The 14,448-nt window shown below is 44.8% G+C and overlaps 3 protein-coding genes across 7 annotated transcripts in view; 1 reads left to right on the forward strand and 2 right to left on the reverse strand.

The window, feature by feature from the left end:
• TMEM220 (transmembrane protein 220) overlaps positions 1-14,448 on the reverse strand; it is a 51,269-nt gene that overhangs the window by 34,591 nt on the left and 2,230 nt on the right. The window contains exons 4-6 of one of the 3 annotated variants that reach the window (XM_075518988.1): positions 13,287-13,410; positions 12,403-12,462; positions 11,433-11,565 (exon numbers count right to left, since the gene is read on the reverse strand). The exons of 1 other annotated variant lie outside the window; for it this stretch is intronic. In XM_075518988.1, coding sequence (XP_075375103.1) covers positions 11,433-11,565; positions 12,403-12,462; positions 13,287-13,410 — 317 coding nt within the window. Of the gene's footprint in view, positions 1-11,432; positions 11,591-12,402; positions 12,463-13,286; positions 13,411-14,448 lie in introns of those variants that run through there. One more of the 3 variants, XM_075518986.1, reaches the window with a different exon arrangement.
• Positions 491-8,208, reverse strand: SCO1 (synthesis of cytochrome C oxidase 1). The gene is given in 7 exon segments (XM_075518985.1): positions 491-1,312; positions 5,414-5,529; positions 5,643-5,735; positions 6,655-6,852; positions 7,717-7,807; positions 7,920-8,153; positions 8,155-8,208. Coding segments are annotated over 7 exon segments (915 nt in total). The 3' UTR covers positions 491-1,183.
• On the forward strand, positions 8,116-11,242 carry ADPRM (ADP-ribose/CDP-alcohol diphosphatase, manganese dependent). 3 transcript variants are annotated; one of them, XM_075518983.1, is made up of 4 exons: positions 8,116-8,717; positions 9,289-9,405; positions 9,665-9,956; positions 11,111-11,242. In XM_075518983.1, exons 1-3 carry the CDS (start codon positions 8,165-8,167, stop codon positions 9,949-9,951), a joined length of 957 nt encoding a protein of 318 aa, XP_075375098.1. In that variant the 5' UTR covers positions 8,116-8,164; the 3' UTR covers positions 9,952-9,956; positions 11,111-11,242. The 3 variants fall into 3 exon arrangements, with proteins under 3 accessions (XP_075375098.1, XP_075375099.1, XP_075375097.1); XM_075518984.1 differs by lacking the exon at positions 11,111-11,242 and adding an exon at positions 10,452-10,479; XM_075518982.1 differs by lacking the exon at positions 11,111-11,242 and having other exon boundaries at positions 8,117-8,717; positions 9,665-10,430.

Below are 14,448 nucleotides of genomic sequence, written 5' to 3' on the forward strand. Positions count from 1 at the left end.
TTACCATAGACTTTGCACCTTCCCTCAGACAGGAACATTTCTCTTCCAACCCCCACACTCAGAAGAATGCCAGTGCTACCAGTAGGAACACTTGTGTTCCATTTGAAACACTCTGGGACTTGCACCAAGAACTTTTCTGTTTTGTCTCCTGTCGGCCATTCTCTGGGGTTCAGCTACCTTAAAAAAACCACATCCAGCTTATAGTTTGCACTACTATAGATAAACACTACTTTCTAAAAATAGATAAAACAGAGCAAGAATATGAAGCTTGACCAGTATACAAAGTTCTGATGACAGTCAAACCTAACGAAGGAAAAAAAGATATTGCTTATACAAAGCAATCTTTATTTTCAAATGCTGCACTGCATAAAATTTATCTGATGGACAGCCCTGTGCATGGACACAGACCCCCTTCATCCTCCCCACTTCACTATTGAGCATAGCACATTCAGGCCGACTATGCATAAAATCATTCAGACCAGAAGAAAAATCTATTTGCAACCCATTACTCATTTCATCATAAGTTAACAGCGTTCACCTGGAAAAATCACCACAAAAAGAAACCATTTCATTTCTGCATTGAAATGAGGAAGAGATCAGGCACACTACAGGGCTGGTCCCATGCGGGGAAGCTGCTGATGCTTTCAGTGCTCTTCACCTTCTTAACCTTGATAAAGTAGTACTCTTAAGGCTCTCCTGCTTATAATATTGTAACTGCCTCTCCCAGAAGGCAAAACAGTGCAGGAAAAAAAAAAAAAAAAAGAGGGCAGGAGTCCTCTGAGAATGCCATGGCCCACATGGGTTTTCATCAAGTAATCATCCTCCTGCAGTGATCATCCTTTGCTGATGTCTTGCCAAGAGATACCAATTAATTTTACCAGTGATACACAAGTTCTTCCCAAATGAAAAGTGTTTTCCATTTTTTGCTCCCAACAACGTTTCAGAGAAGTCCCAAATTTCATTCTGTAGCCTAGATCTTGCTGCAAATAGTATCAATGGGTAAGACTGTATAGAGATTGTTGATAACGGTATTTTGCAGAAGTACGGTTGCCTTTCTTATTCGGAAGAAAGGAGGTATGTGGTGACGGGATGTTACACTCATATGCTTCTGCTTTAACTCCAATGCCCAATTACAACCAAACCTACACGTGATGTTCACATCAGTCTTTGAAGATCTTGTGTTTTAGGATCTGTATTTTCTCATGTGTGCAGCAATAGAAGCAGAAATCTCAGTGCTCCTCTTATTTTGGCCATAATAGTCCACGAAGTCACCATCTGGCCCGAGGAGGTACATTATTATTGTGTGATCCACCTGTAAGAGAGCACATTGTGGCTTGGTAAAAAAGATTATAGAATCATAGAATATCAGGTTGGAAGGGACCTTAAGGATCATCTGGTCCAACTTTTTTTTGCAAAAGCACGGTCTAGATGAGATGGCCTAGCACCCTGTCCAGCCAAATCTTAAAAGTGTCCAATGTTGGGGAATCCACCACTTCCCTGGGGAGATTATTCCAATGGCTGATTGTTCTCACTGGGAAAAATTTTCCTCTTGTGTCCAATCAGAATCTCCCCAGGAGTAACTTGTACCCATTACCCCATGTCTTTTCTATGTGACTCCTTGTAAAAAGGGAGTCTCCATCTTCTTTGTAGCCACCCTTTAAATACTGGAACACCCTACACATCTCTCAGTCAGCAGCAACAGCATCCCATTCAGCCTTTGGTTCAGCTGTCTGACAAGACTTCTCACCAGAAGCTAAAGCAAGGTAAGGAAAACCTCAGCATCACCTCGGCGACCTCTTCTTGTTTTACCCAAGAAAATAAACAGAGAAAACTAGTTGCATACTCAGAATGTGTGAAGGAATACTTTAAGCAGACAAGTCTTCCCTAAGCTGCTCGCACCCTTCCTGCAGCACAGACAAGGCTGGGGCAAACCTGCAGGCTAATAGTCTTTCCCCCTCACTTCTCCCAGTTTCCCTCTACTTCTCAAGATGCTCCATGACCCCCACAAGGTATTCAAGCTCCTGCTGCTAATATGATGTAAATACAACATAAACAGAGGTATTTCATTAAACCAAGTTCACTGTCAGTGCAAACAATGGGACCAAGAGCATCACTGGGATACAGGAGCCACAGTTAGAGGAGCTGGCACAGACGGAAATACGTGTGCTGGGAGGGGGCTCCCTCTACTGTCCAAATTGAAATAACCTCAAAAAATGTTCAAATAACCATTACTTGAACATTCGAGGTATTCCAATTTGATTTTTGTATAAATTAATTGTAAATTTATTTAAAATGCCACTGCAAGTACTGTCTGCATCTAACTGTGACAACATCTTTATGAGCAAAGACACAAAATACTGAAAATGGAGGCCATGAATCTGTGATTGCTCAAGTGACTACATCATCTCACTGCCACTGGAGAAAAAGAACTGAAATGTACTTATGCACTGAGAGTAAAACTGTGTTTGAAATTAAGAAATCACATAAACATTTCCAGTACCACAGGCCTAAAAGGATGCATTAAACTTAATGGCATTTCTGTCACTGAAAGAATGGTTCTCAAAATTTTATTGAAGCAAGTTTAATTCAAATATTTTGCTCTAGTTTCAAATTTTCAAGATAAGATTACAAAATCAAGTTGTAGGAGACTTTTTTTTTTTTAAGGAATCTGAATCACAATTTAGATCCTTCGACAGGTAGCCTGCTCAGAGCATCATAACTCCCTGTCCTATGGAAGATTAAATACAGTCAGGACAGAGTGCAGTTTGTGTGCAAAAGATCACTGTTTTTCAAGCTGTGCCTGAAGCCTGCACCGTTCCCACTGTATGCACCTAAGATTATCACTTGAGTTTCAATGCAATCTTGTAAACCACAGAATAAAACAAGTAAATTGGATATTCTGGTATTGAGAATTGTAAAATTGAGATTATTAAATAGGAACTAGTAATATTCAAGTAATACTTGAAAAATTCAAACAGATGTTTAGAAATTATCATTTCTAAATGCTCATCTCAATGCTCTTTTCAAGTCAAAACAAGCAGCAAAATTTAATTGGCTGTAGTGGACCTCTTCCTCTTCCCCACCTCCCAGCAGCCTGCAGAGGAAACAGAACCTGCTCCTGCACAAACGTCAGTCTTAATCACCAACTGGCACGACAAGTCCATGCAAGACATAATGAGGAAAAAAAAAAAACATTACTGGAAGAACTGACAGAGTAGTAATTACCTGGATAAGTCTCAGGTAGGCACAAAACCAGCCTCAAGCTCTCCCTCTCAGGTCTGCTGTTGCTGCTATCCTCAGAGACCTGTGTCCTCTGGCCTTCCTGCCCTGAACACACAGAGCTCACTGCCTCTCAAAACCAAGAGCCTATGACAAATCCTGAAGAGATGCAGGTATACTCTTCCTCCTTGGCACCATGTCTGGGGCTCCCAGGCTGCTCTCCTGCTCCCAATTCACAGGCCTTTCTTCCTCACTGCCCTTCCCTTCTCTCAGACTCACAACCCTAGCACAGACCAGCGGTATTCTCCCTGGATCCTGAATCCCTTCTCCTACTTCATTACATCTGTAGTCACATATTCCAGTTCGGTTTCACCCTCCAGCCTCCCTTGAAGCTGCTGTTATCTACAGAGTTATTTTCTTCAGCTGAGCCCCTGTACTTTCCCTTCATGGCCATGCCAGAAGCCAGGTGTGGTTTGTTAGAATTGAGGTGTGGTTTACTTCATAAGGAGCAGCACTCCTTCAGCTTTTCTGGCCTCTTTCCGTCATCTCTCCTCAACTTCAGTTCACTCATTTAGTGTCAGATTCTACTGATTTTTTTTCCTCTCCTGAGCAGGCATCCTTTACCAATCCTGTTCCTATAACCTATTTTTGCATTTCCACTGGCCCCCTTTTATAAATCTGATTTTAAGCAGTATCTTTAGACTGATTTCCGATTGACACTAGATTGATTTAAATTGGTGTTGAATTTCTCCAGCAAGCTTCTCTCCTCCATTCAAATATAGTATCTTAGACACAGACTTCTGTAGCTATTGAGTTGCCACTTTAAGCGAGAACAAGTTCTTGATCTCCCACTTCCTTTTAGTAATGTAGAGCAGTGCTGTTTGATTCTAGTGTCACCACTGTGATTCCATCTTCTCTTCACTGAGATCACGTGCTGCTCTTGCTGTTTCTTTCTATGCACTACTTTTTTTTTTTCCACCAATCTTTTTGTCCACATGGATAGTTTATTTGCTGCAGTCAGGTGGTTTTAAAAACCAGATTAAGAATAGACAATACTGGATTAGACCAAAACCAATCTGCCTCAGTATCCTACCTCAAATAGTGGCAACAATGGTTGCTTTAAAGAACAGTATAAAACCAGCACCAAAAATATGCTATCTTCCTCTATTACCTCCCAGTTTCCAAACATTTTTAGCTCACAGACTTCCTGAACTAGCCAAGATTTCTGTGTATTTCATAATCCTCAGACTGTTTTTCCCAAAGACTAACAACAAGTCTCCCTGTGGACTCCCATAAACTTCTACCATTTGCATCTGTAGCAAGAGGTTCCATTTCCCACGTGCCCATTGCAACAAGAACCATCACCTTTCCTTTTGAACCTGCTTTTAGTTTTCTCTGATGCCCTTATTTCTTGTAATGAAGAAAAAAAAAGCTCATATAACCTGTACCCTCACTTGTCACATCACTTGTACCTACTTTATTCTTCCAGTCTGCTCAGGATGTGGCAAGTCAGGAAGGCCTTGGCAGCAGCTCTAAGCCCTATAACCAGTTCTATTCACTTCCATAGAGTAAGATTTTGACTACCCAGTTTAGCCTCACTTAAACCTCAGTTTCCCCCTTCACACTATTACTCTCCATATTTTATTCCCACTTCATTTAGCATTAACATGCTCTCTCCTCCAGGTCATTTGACACAGGAGGAAAACCCCCACGGTACCTGCAGGCAGACTTTGCATCATCCAAGTCTCTTGCCAGGAAGACCCCGCTCCTTGGTGTCAGTTTGGCAGGGAATGAGTTGTTACTCACTTTCACCTCTCATTTCTCCCCTCTTCCTATTGCCTTAATTTCCTAGTTCCATTTTCACTTTGGAGCACATAGGAAAACAGCCAGACAAAAACATTACATGACAGAAAAAAGTTCAAATTACTGCCAGGCTTGCTAGCTCATATACTATTCTGTACTCAGGCCTGGGATAGTCCATTTTTAGAACATGTTTTCAGTGAGGTTCTGAGCTTGTAGGAGGGCACCTTGATTCTGACTGAAACCTCTAAAACACAGATTAACACATTGGTGCAACAGTGCTCTCTGACGTAGGACTTCAGCATAGATTGCAATAGCTGCCTTCTGATTTTAAAATCTATATGCTGCTCTTATCCAAAGTCTTTCATTAGGCAAAGGCTCTACATTTACTTACTATGTAATCATTGTCTTCATCTTTGGGACCTTCGCTGTAATACACACGGTAAGCTTTGGCCACTTGGTCAATCTGTGCCTTGGTACCAGTCAATCCGATCAGCTTCGGAGAAAATTCTAGACAGAAAGAAGACATTTAGACATTTTAGTGAAAAGAATCCCATCAAAAGTCTCCTTTTCAGTGCTCTATATTACATGCTATAAGACATCAAGGAAGAAAACAGTAATACCTTTAACATATCTGGCAATGGCTTCTTCACTGTCCCTCTCAGGATCAATGGTGATGAAGAGTGGGGTCAGATTAGGCAAAGATGGAATTCTATCTGTGACATTAACAATTATTATTTTTCTTATAAAACTAAAAATCATTTCTCACCTCCCTTCAAACAAGCTCACAACCAAGCTACCGTAACATCAATCCAAGCCCACCCTAAGTGACAAAAAAGGCCATTTTGTGCAGCTTAATTTAAGTAATTTGTGAATGAAGCAAACACCATGAAATCCAACACTCCGTACTTGTGCTGGGTGCAGCTACACTTCCAGCCTCTCAGCTTGCAACCCTGTCCTGCTTAGGAGAGAAGACAAATTGGCTCTAATGCAGAAGATGCCATGGCGCGATACATGTATCAAAGCACAATGGTCAATACAACGAAAGCACGCCTGTGATAGTGGAGCGGGAGGATAGGTGAAGACACCATTCAGGCTTTTCCCTCATGTTTCAGTCATAGCCTTCACTATATTTTCTTCACTTTAGTCTGCCTTCCCACTTGCTTGGTTACTATTATCCCTGCTCTGTAACTCTTCAGGGCCCGCAGGCTGAGAAAACCACCTCTATCACACAGCCTTCCCCAACCTCCATTCCACAGCACAGTCACTCTCAGAGGAGACTACCACAGAGATTTGTTCCCAGAATGAATAAAATAGAGAGAAAAAAAACCTGATACACCCCACAACCACTTCTTGGCAAAAATACAATGCAATGGCACCGTCCCCTGTAACCTGCCACCACCACATTTTATTACCAAAAAGTGGCAGAAAGATCAGTGCTGTCATGCTCTAAATATCAGATCCTGGTGATAGGCAGAGTGATGTATGTATCACTTAGCAATTAATTCAACTACTGAATAGTAGTCAACAGCATTTTTCCAAAAAGACCATCAGTTATTACCATTTGCGATATTTCACCACGATAAACTTGGACCTCCCATAAAAAGGACCACTACGCCAACCGAATTCCCATACCAATTTCATCTACCACTTCAATCATTTTCTCCAGTTCATCAGGACAGATGTCAGGGCAGTGTGTGAAGCCGAAGTAGATCAGCACCCACTGGCCGATGTAGTCCTTGCTGGTCTTGGGCTGTCCCTCATGGTTGACGAGTGAGAAGGGCCCTCCTAGCAGCGGTTTCCCAATGCCTCGGTTTCGTTCCTTCTCCAGCTCTACAAAAAACAAGAGGGGATCAAACACATCCATACCACAATCCATGCTGCTTCCCAGGTGAGCCTCAGAAGCAGTCGAGAGTCAGGCAACCTTGCAGAGTCACGGCCAAGGGCGCTCAAACTTCAAGATCTACCAATGCCCATCGTGCAGAAGCCCAACGTGGATAAGACTTCCAAAAAGCATTCCATTGTGGGCCAAGTCAAATATATCACTAAACTCCTTTGAAACATAATAATCTCTTTCATTGTCATCTGATTGTATTTTTATTTAAAAAAAAAAAAAAGGAAAAAAAGAGAAAGACAGGTACGTGGCTTGGTGTGAAACAGAAAAATTAGCATCTTTTGCAAATTGAACATATCCTAAAAACTGTAATATCTCTGATTTTCAACACTAAAAAAATGAAAATGAAACACGTGGGCAGTTACTGCAGGACAAGGAAACACACACATACGCTACACAGAGGGAAACCAACAAAACCCCACCTCCGTGCCTGGGCTGCATCCACTGGCAGCAGCGTGCATAATCAAACGCAACTATTCCGACAGCAAAAGCATATCTAAGAATTTTAAAACGCTTAACCTTGAAGGTTTTCTTTAATTTTTGAAAATTTTCTGTGGCACTTATATACACACAGGCACGAGGTGGCACTGTGCGAAGCATGACGTGATTCAGCGGGATGCAGAGTGGGTAAAATACCTCTGAATACAAAAAATACGTCATCTAAATACAAAAAGTACATAATCTGAATACAAAATACGACACTCCTGCTGCTTCTCCAACCCGGCCACACGCTGGCAGCCCAAGCGGGCTCCCGCTGAGGCAGCGCGGCCTCCCCTCGTCCAGTCCCTCTCCTCCGCACTCACCCTCCTCCTTCCGCCGCTTCACCGTCTTCATGGCGGCCAGCAGCCCGCCACACAGCACAAAGGTGGCCGCCAGCGACCGCCACGACACCAGCTGCTGAGGAGAAGCTGTTTAGTGACTGAAAAGGGGGGGACAGCGCGGCCCGTCCGGCCACACTGGGCTCCCCCGTTGAGGAGCGACGCGGCTCCCTTACTGCCTCACTCACCCTCCTCTGCGCGACCGTCCGCGGGCCGCTGCCCGGCGGCAGACGGGACAGCGGGCGGCTGCCGGGCGCCGGCAGCGCCGCCCGGCTCCTCAACAGGCGGCCGGTGAGGGGCCGGGCGGCGCTGCCGGCGCCCGGCAGCCGCCAGTAAAGCACCGCCCGCCAGCAGCGCAGCGCTGCCGCCGCCATCTTGTCGCCCCCTCTTCCGTACCCGCCCCTTCCGCCCCCCTCACCGGGGAGACGCCGCCATGGAGGCGGCGCCGCTTTTCTCCTTCGGTGTCATCGCAGACATCCAGTACGCGGATGCGGAGGACGGCTACGACTTCGCTGGGTACCGGCGGCGGTATTACCGGCAGAGCCTTAACCTGCTGCGGGACGCTGTGGAAGCGTGGGCCACCGAGAGGCCGCCGCTTGCCTTCGTGCTACAGCTAGGTGACAGCATCGATGGCCTCAATGCCCGCAGCGGCGAGGCCGAGGGTGCCTTGGAGCAGGTGCTGGCAGCGCTGAGGCGGCTGCCGGTGCCGGTGCATCATGCATGGGGCAACCACGAGCTCTATAACTTCAGCCGGGCCCGCCTGGTGCATACTGGCCTCAACAGCCGTCCCGCTGGGACCATGGCCAGCCCACCAGTCAGGGACTGCCAGGCTTATCACTTCAGTCCAGCCGCACGGTTCCGCGTCGTCGTGCTCGACACCTACGACCTGAGCATCCTGGGCAGGGAGCCAGACAGCCCGCACTACCAGGAGTCCCTGCGGCTGCTGCGGCAGAAGAACCCCAATGACAACCTCAACAGCCCCGCAGGTACCTCCCAGCTCAACCCTTTGGCAGGGAGCACAGGCAGCTGAACCTCCGCTTCCCAGAGCGATAAGGCAGCTCCCGGGGCTGAGATCTGGTTGCCAGGGGTCTGAGGCATGTGCCTCATTTCTGCCCACCTCCTCCACCTCCCTGCTGTCGGCTGAGAGTCAGTTCGTGGGTCTCTAGGTGGGCACAGGAGATCCTCCCCCATACCTGTCATGGTGCTCTGGTGCTTTTGGGATGGGTTTATGTTGTGCTGCGTGCCCTGCAGTATCAGAATAAAAGCCAGCTGTTGGTGCAGCTGCTATTGCAGAGCGTCGAGTGATGCCCACCCTATCCCATGCCAGAGGGGGGACCCAAGAGTGGAAATCCAGTGTGTGCAGCGTGACCAAAACTCCAAAAACACTAACAAATAATTTTCTCTTGTTTGTCCAAGGAGGGTGAAGTTTTGATCCAAGCGATGCCAAAAAAAAAAAGGTTGTAAATCATCTGTTGTAAGCAGACTTACATAAGGCAAGCAAAGAGGGGAGCCACAATAGGTGTACGCACCTATGCCTAACCTTCTTCTTCATTGCAGGACTCAAAGAACCTCGGTTTGTAGAGTTTAATGGAGGATTTAGCCAAGCCCAGCTGGACTGGTTCAATGAAGTCCTCAAGTTCTCTGATGAAAACCAAGAAAAAGTTGTAGTTATGGGTAGGTGAATATGGGGGATATATGGGGATATATGCAAAAAAAGTTATGTAGCCAGTGTATGTTAGCTGAGGAAAGCATGTAGCATCTTTGTAGCTCCACTGAGGTACACACGTAACCTGTGAAGTAGGAGAATAGCAACCATGTCTCACACTCGGGTGAGCTTTCTGTATACATTTAGATGTCTGAACTTCCCAGCAATGAAGGCAGAGTTCAGTTACACTTAAAGTAACTCTCCTGCTTCTTTCCCTCTCAACTGCAGGTCATCTGCCCATTCATCCAGATGCTTCAGACAGAGTTTGCCTAGCCTGGAATTATGAAGATGCCCTTTCAGTCATACACTCCCATCAGTGCGTGGTGTGCTTTCTTGCAGGACACCTGCATGACGGTGGCTATTGTTTAGACTCTCATGGAGTTCATCATCTGACTTTGGAGGGGGTTATTGAAACTCCACCAGAAAGCAATGCCTTTGGAACTATCTATGTCTATGAAGATAAAATGATACTAAAGGGAAGGGGCAGAATTTCAGACAGAGTTATGCATTTCTGAAAATGGTAAGCAAATAGAAATTGCTCTTCTTCAGGAAGTACTTGCACAAAAAAGCAGGGGATTCAGCTTATTATTTGCTTGTAGAAAGATGTGCATGGCTGATCCTTACAGCTTTAACTCAAACATTTTTCTCTTGGATACAGAATTTTAGAAATTATGTTTCTGTAAGGAAACGGATCTAGTTTCTTCATGGAGAATAGAGAAGGCCAGTAACCATGTTTGAAATAAATACACTTGAATGCAGAATGTTGACGTGAAACACCCAATCCTGACCGGATAGTTACTTACTGTGAAAAAATGCAAACCATATTATGAATATTGTCAAAAAAAAGCCACTTTTTTATATCAGTCAGAATTAAAGCATGCAGAATTGTACCTGCCTAGCTGCATTTCAATTTTTTTTTTCTTTTTTGTTAACATCATAGTCAGTAATGTCTCATGTCTGGCAGAATTAGTCCATGCTGTAGCCTAATGCAGTCTTCTTAACATTGCTTTAAAAGAACAAAGTAATCTTCAAAAAAAGCTAAGCCCAAGGAAAATGGAGATCATCTATGCTACCTCATATAATGCTGCAGATACACCCGCTGGGATGTACGTGTGCACAGCTCAGCCTGCAGCAGTACTGAGCGAAGAAGCCCTGACATGGAAGGATCTAAAGCATGTTGCTGTGCTGCATCTGGACCTGTTCTGGCTCTCTTCCAGCCAGCTTGTGTGTCCAGTGTATTCACCTGTGCTTCCTTCTCCAGGATTAGTAGGGGTGGGACATGCTTACTATTGCTGGGCTGCTGCGTGGGTTCTGCTTCCCAGGAACAGAAATTCTGTGAGAAGCAGAGTTGTGATAGTGACCACGTCTTGCTGGTTCCAGTCTTGAGTACACATCTTGCAGAAAGTAAAGGATACGGAAGCTTTCACTGAATTTTCTTTAGAAAAATAGTATTTATTACTCTGTAAAACCAGTAATTTTCATTTAGAGATAACAGCAAAAATATTTCTTCAGATATATTCTACATACGATTTTAGCGTAGGAACAGAAATAAAGACTGCTCAGTTTTTCAGTTAGTCTCAATGGACTATCCAGGCAGATATCTGGAATTTTTATGGCTGTAAATAGTCATTTATTGAAACAAAGTGTTTGCTTTACTTTTCCCTTATGTTACAGACCAGTAGATTTCCCAAAGCATAAGGTGGTTGGAGAGCGATCCAGGGATGTCAGGGTATCTTGAACACACCATTAGAGTACACATTAGATCAACAGTGCTTTGAAAATGTATGAAGAAGCCAGGTGAACAACAGTTTTGATAGAAGAATTCTCCACTCAGATTTGACAGTGTTCCTCAATTTTTTTAACAAATCTCAAACTGCACTGCTGGAAGCAGCCAGGCATTCTTGGGTCCTATCAAACTGATACTAACCTTTCATTAAGAACCAAAAGCAAAGGCAAGTAAAGTCAGAATATTTATTCTATACTTTTCCCCACCCAATTAAATCACTGTTTTACAGTGCGTTGGCCAAGATGCTCGCATCTCTTTGTTCACATAAATGTACAGCCACAAAACAAAGGGGAAGAGGGCGACCACAACTGCAGCAATCAAGTGAACTCCACCCAGTGGACTCCTGTAAAGAAGCAAATGCAACAGAGCTACTTCAAATCAGACTGCTACGAAACATTCACACCTGGCTGCAGTTGGAAAGACAGCAGAGAGCCTTTGGCCACTTTAATGTAGCTCCTGTGGATGCATCAGCAGAGTCTGGAGAGGCACCACATGCCCAGCAGCAAAAGTTTTTCTGCCACCTCGGGCTACATAAACCAGGTGAAAAATAAAAAGCACCCTGCTTGCCCAGAGCATCTGTGACATATTTTCCCAGCACAAAAGTACTGTTTGGCAGATTGGGATTTTTCATGCTCCCAGCTAACAGGAATTTAGCAAAACCACTGTAGCACAGTCCTCTGAAGACGCTGGAGGGGAAAAGTGTGGAGCCACTGCAGCCAGGCAGCCACCCAGAGCCTTCTGCCAGCTCTGCCTGCATCACCTGCTCTGGTGGACGCAGCAGACACCGTATGGAGATCCTCACTGGAAAGTTCTGTAAATTGGGAGCAATGGCAGAAATGGCTTTGCAGTTCATTAGCAGTTGTGGCCAACACTCACTAGCTTGTTCCACAGAAGGGGTGTGCTGTCCTTGAGCAAAGGGAGAATGTCCCCTGCCCATTATGGCAGGGGAGCCAAAAAAAATGTTCCGTGTAGCTTTACTTTCACCCTACAGACTTTTATCTGTGCAAGATTCTACAGGCTGTAGCACCAGCTACTACTGCTTAGGTATCTGAGAAGGTTCAGACAGTGACATGAAGCAGAAAAACAAGCAGCCAAAATCAACTATGTGTTTTCAAGAAGCTAGTCACTAAACGTGAACATATGAATGGATTGAAAAAAAAAAAAAGGAAACAAAACTTACTTTGCTGAACTGCGACAAAGACTCATCCATGTTGTAATAATCACTAGACCAAACAACTCTCTAAAAAGTCAAACAAAAACCAGAAAATAATACAAGCAGATGTTTACTTTTAAAGAATACAAATTTTGCCTCCAAATCAGTAGTGTCTGCTCCTATGGAGACGTTCAATATATTTTACTAGGATTATAATTATAAAGGTATTTACACGGAGTAACTTTGCTTCCCACCACAAATCTACAAACACACGTGACCCAGCTACACAGCTGCAGAAATTCCTGCTTCCACTTTTTCTTCCACTGGTAAACTTATATTCCACAGCACATATCCCTCATTAACGCAGAGCAAAGCAGCATCCCAGTATTCCAGACTGTAAACGGCCGCGGTAGCTGCCAGTGCTTCACCTCAGTATTGTGCGGTGCGAGCACCTACTTTAGGCAACAACCAAATGTCCAGGTGAGAAATCCTCCCTCCCCCTCAATCCCTGGCAGTTCAGAGGGCTCAGCAGCCCGTGCCAGATGAACATGCATATGGTATCACTTCAAGAGTTTTTAAAACGTTAACTCCCATTCCTACAGCTCCAGCAAGAGAACACAAAGCTGTTTCACTGTGCTACTGCCCTGGTCTTTGAAAGCCAGAACTGCCCCCAATTAAATCTAACTGCCACGATCACGAAAGCAATCACGACTGTTCACTCTCCCTTTAGCTCTTTTGTCCAACAAATCGCTGGTTTGGAGCACTATGGTCCCTCCTCCTTGGTTTGATTCCCCTGGACCAACAGCACTCACTGCAGCAGCCCAGCAAATAAAATTTAGCAAGGTGCCCACCAGAAGGAGATGGCATGGCATGCTGAAGTCGTGCAGGGGAAAATAAAAATCACTGCTTACCTGCCTTCCTCCTCGTGCAAAATGTTTCCTTGAGCGTAAGCAAACAAAGAGCAAGCCAAGGCAATGGTCCCAACAATACAACCAGCAGAATGAAGGTCACAGAGGCTCCTCCAAACACCATTATCTGAGGAAAAAAACAGACTGCCAGCAACTGCAATGTAGCATGAAGTAAACCCTATAAATGAAAAAGCAGCTGAGTTGCTAAAAAAGATGCCTCCAGCAAACACACACATCTTAGGCAGGAAGATGGAATTAATACCAGCATCTTTATGACCAGGGAAATCTGCTAAAAAGTGCTGTTGAAAATAAACATTAGCGGGCTTGGGGCTTGCTTTCCTAGGAATGCAGCTTCTTGGCAGCAGCACCTCAATGAAAACAGTTTCCTGTTCTCTCCAGCAAACAAAACAGGCTCCAGCATTCAACATGCATGGAAAAAAATCACAAGGCAGATTACAAATGAAAGTTCTCTTAAGCAGGAGGAACAGCCTTTCCAGAGCTCACAGCCACAACCAGATGCTCAGCATGACCCCAGAGGGCCAGCACAGTCCAGGGGAGTGAGCCCCAGCTCCCAGCCAGCCATCAGGGGTATCGAGCGACCACCACACTGCAGGGAGCGTCTTCCCTCACACTCCCTGATAAACCTCTGCCTGAGCTTTTGCCTGTGGTGATGAGCAACCCTGATGACATCTCTGCCTGGGGACTGATGTTTTTAAACAGAGAAATACAGATGATGTGGAATATCTGAATGGGCCCACAGATTCTTGTGGTTTTCTGTGTCCATTCCCAGGGGCTCGTGGGGGAGAGGTGAGCAAATGTCACAGGCAGTTCTCACTGATCTCAGCAATGTCAACAGCAAAAACCGTAAAGTTAAAAGCAGTCTTTTCTGGGCACTGACCCCTCCAGGCAAGCATTAAAGATGATGAGATGCCAAAATTCAAGAGCTCAGCGTGACCCAATGTTGTAATCGATTCCACATTTGGCTGAACTTACTACAGCTCAGCAGAGGCAGAATCTGCGTCTTCCACAGACTTGAATGGCAAATATCCCTTGGTGAATTTACATAAATGTCCAGTTATACAATAGTTGTGCTATTTTAATCTTTATTTTCCACAGATCTTGGCACAAGTAACAAAAACCTACTTGTGAGTTTAACATGCAGATT

Source organism: Mycteria americana, chromosome 16, assembly GCF_035582795.1.
Source record: "Mycteria americana isolate JAX WOST 10 ecotype Jacksonville Zoo and Gardens chromosome 16, USCA_MyAme_1.0, whole genome shotgun sequence".
NCBI lineage: Eukaryota > Metazoa > Chordata > Aves > Ciconiiformes > Ciconiidae > Mycteria > Mycteria americana.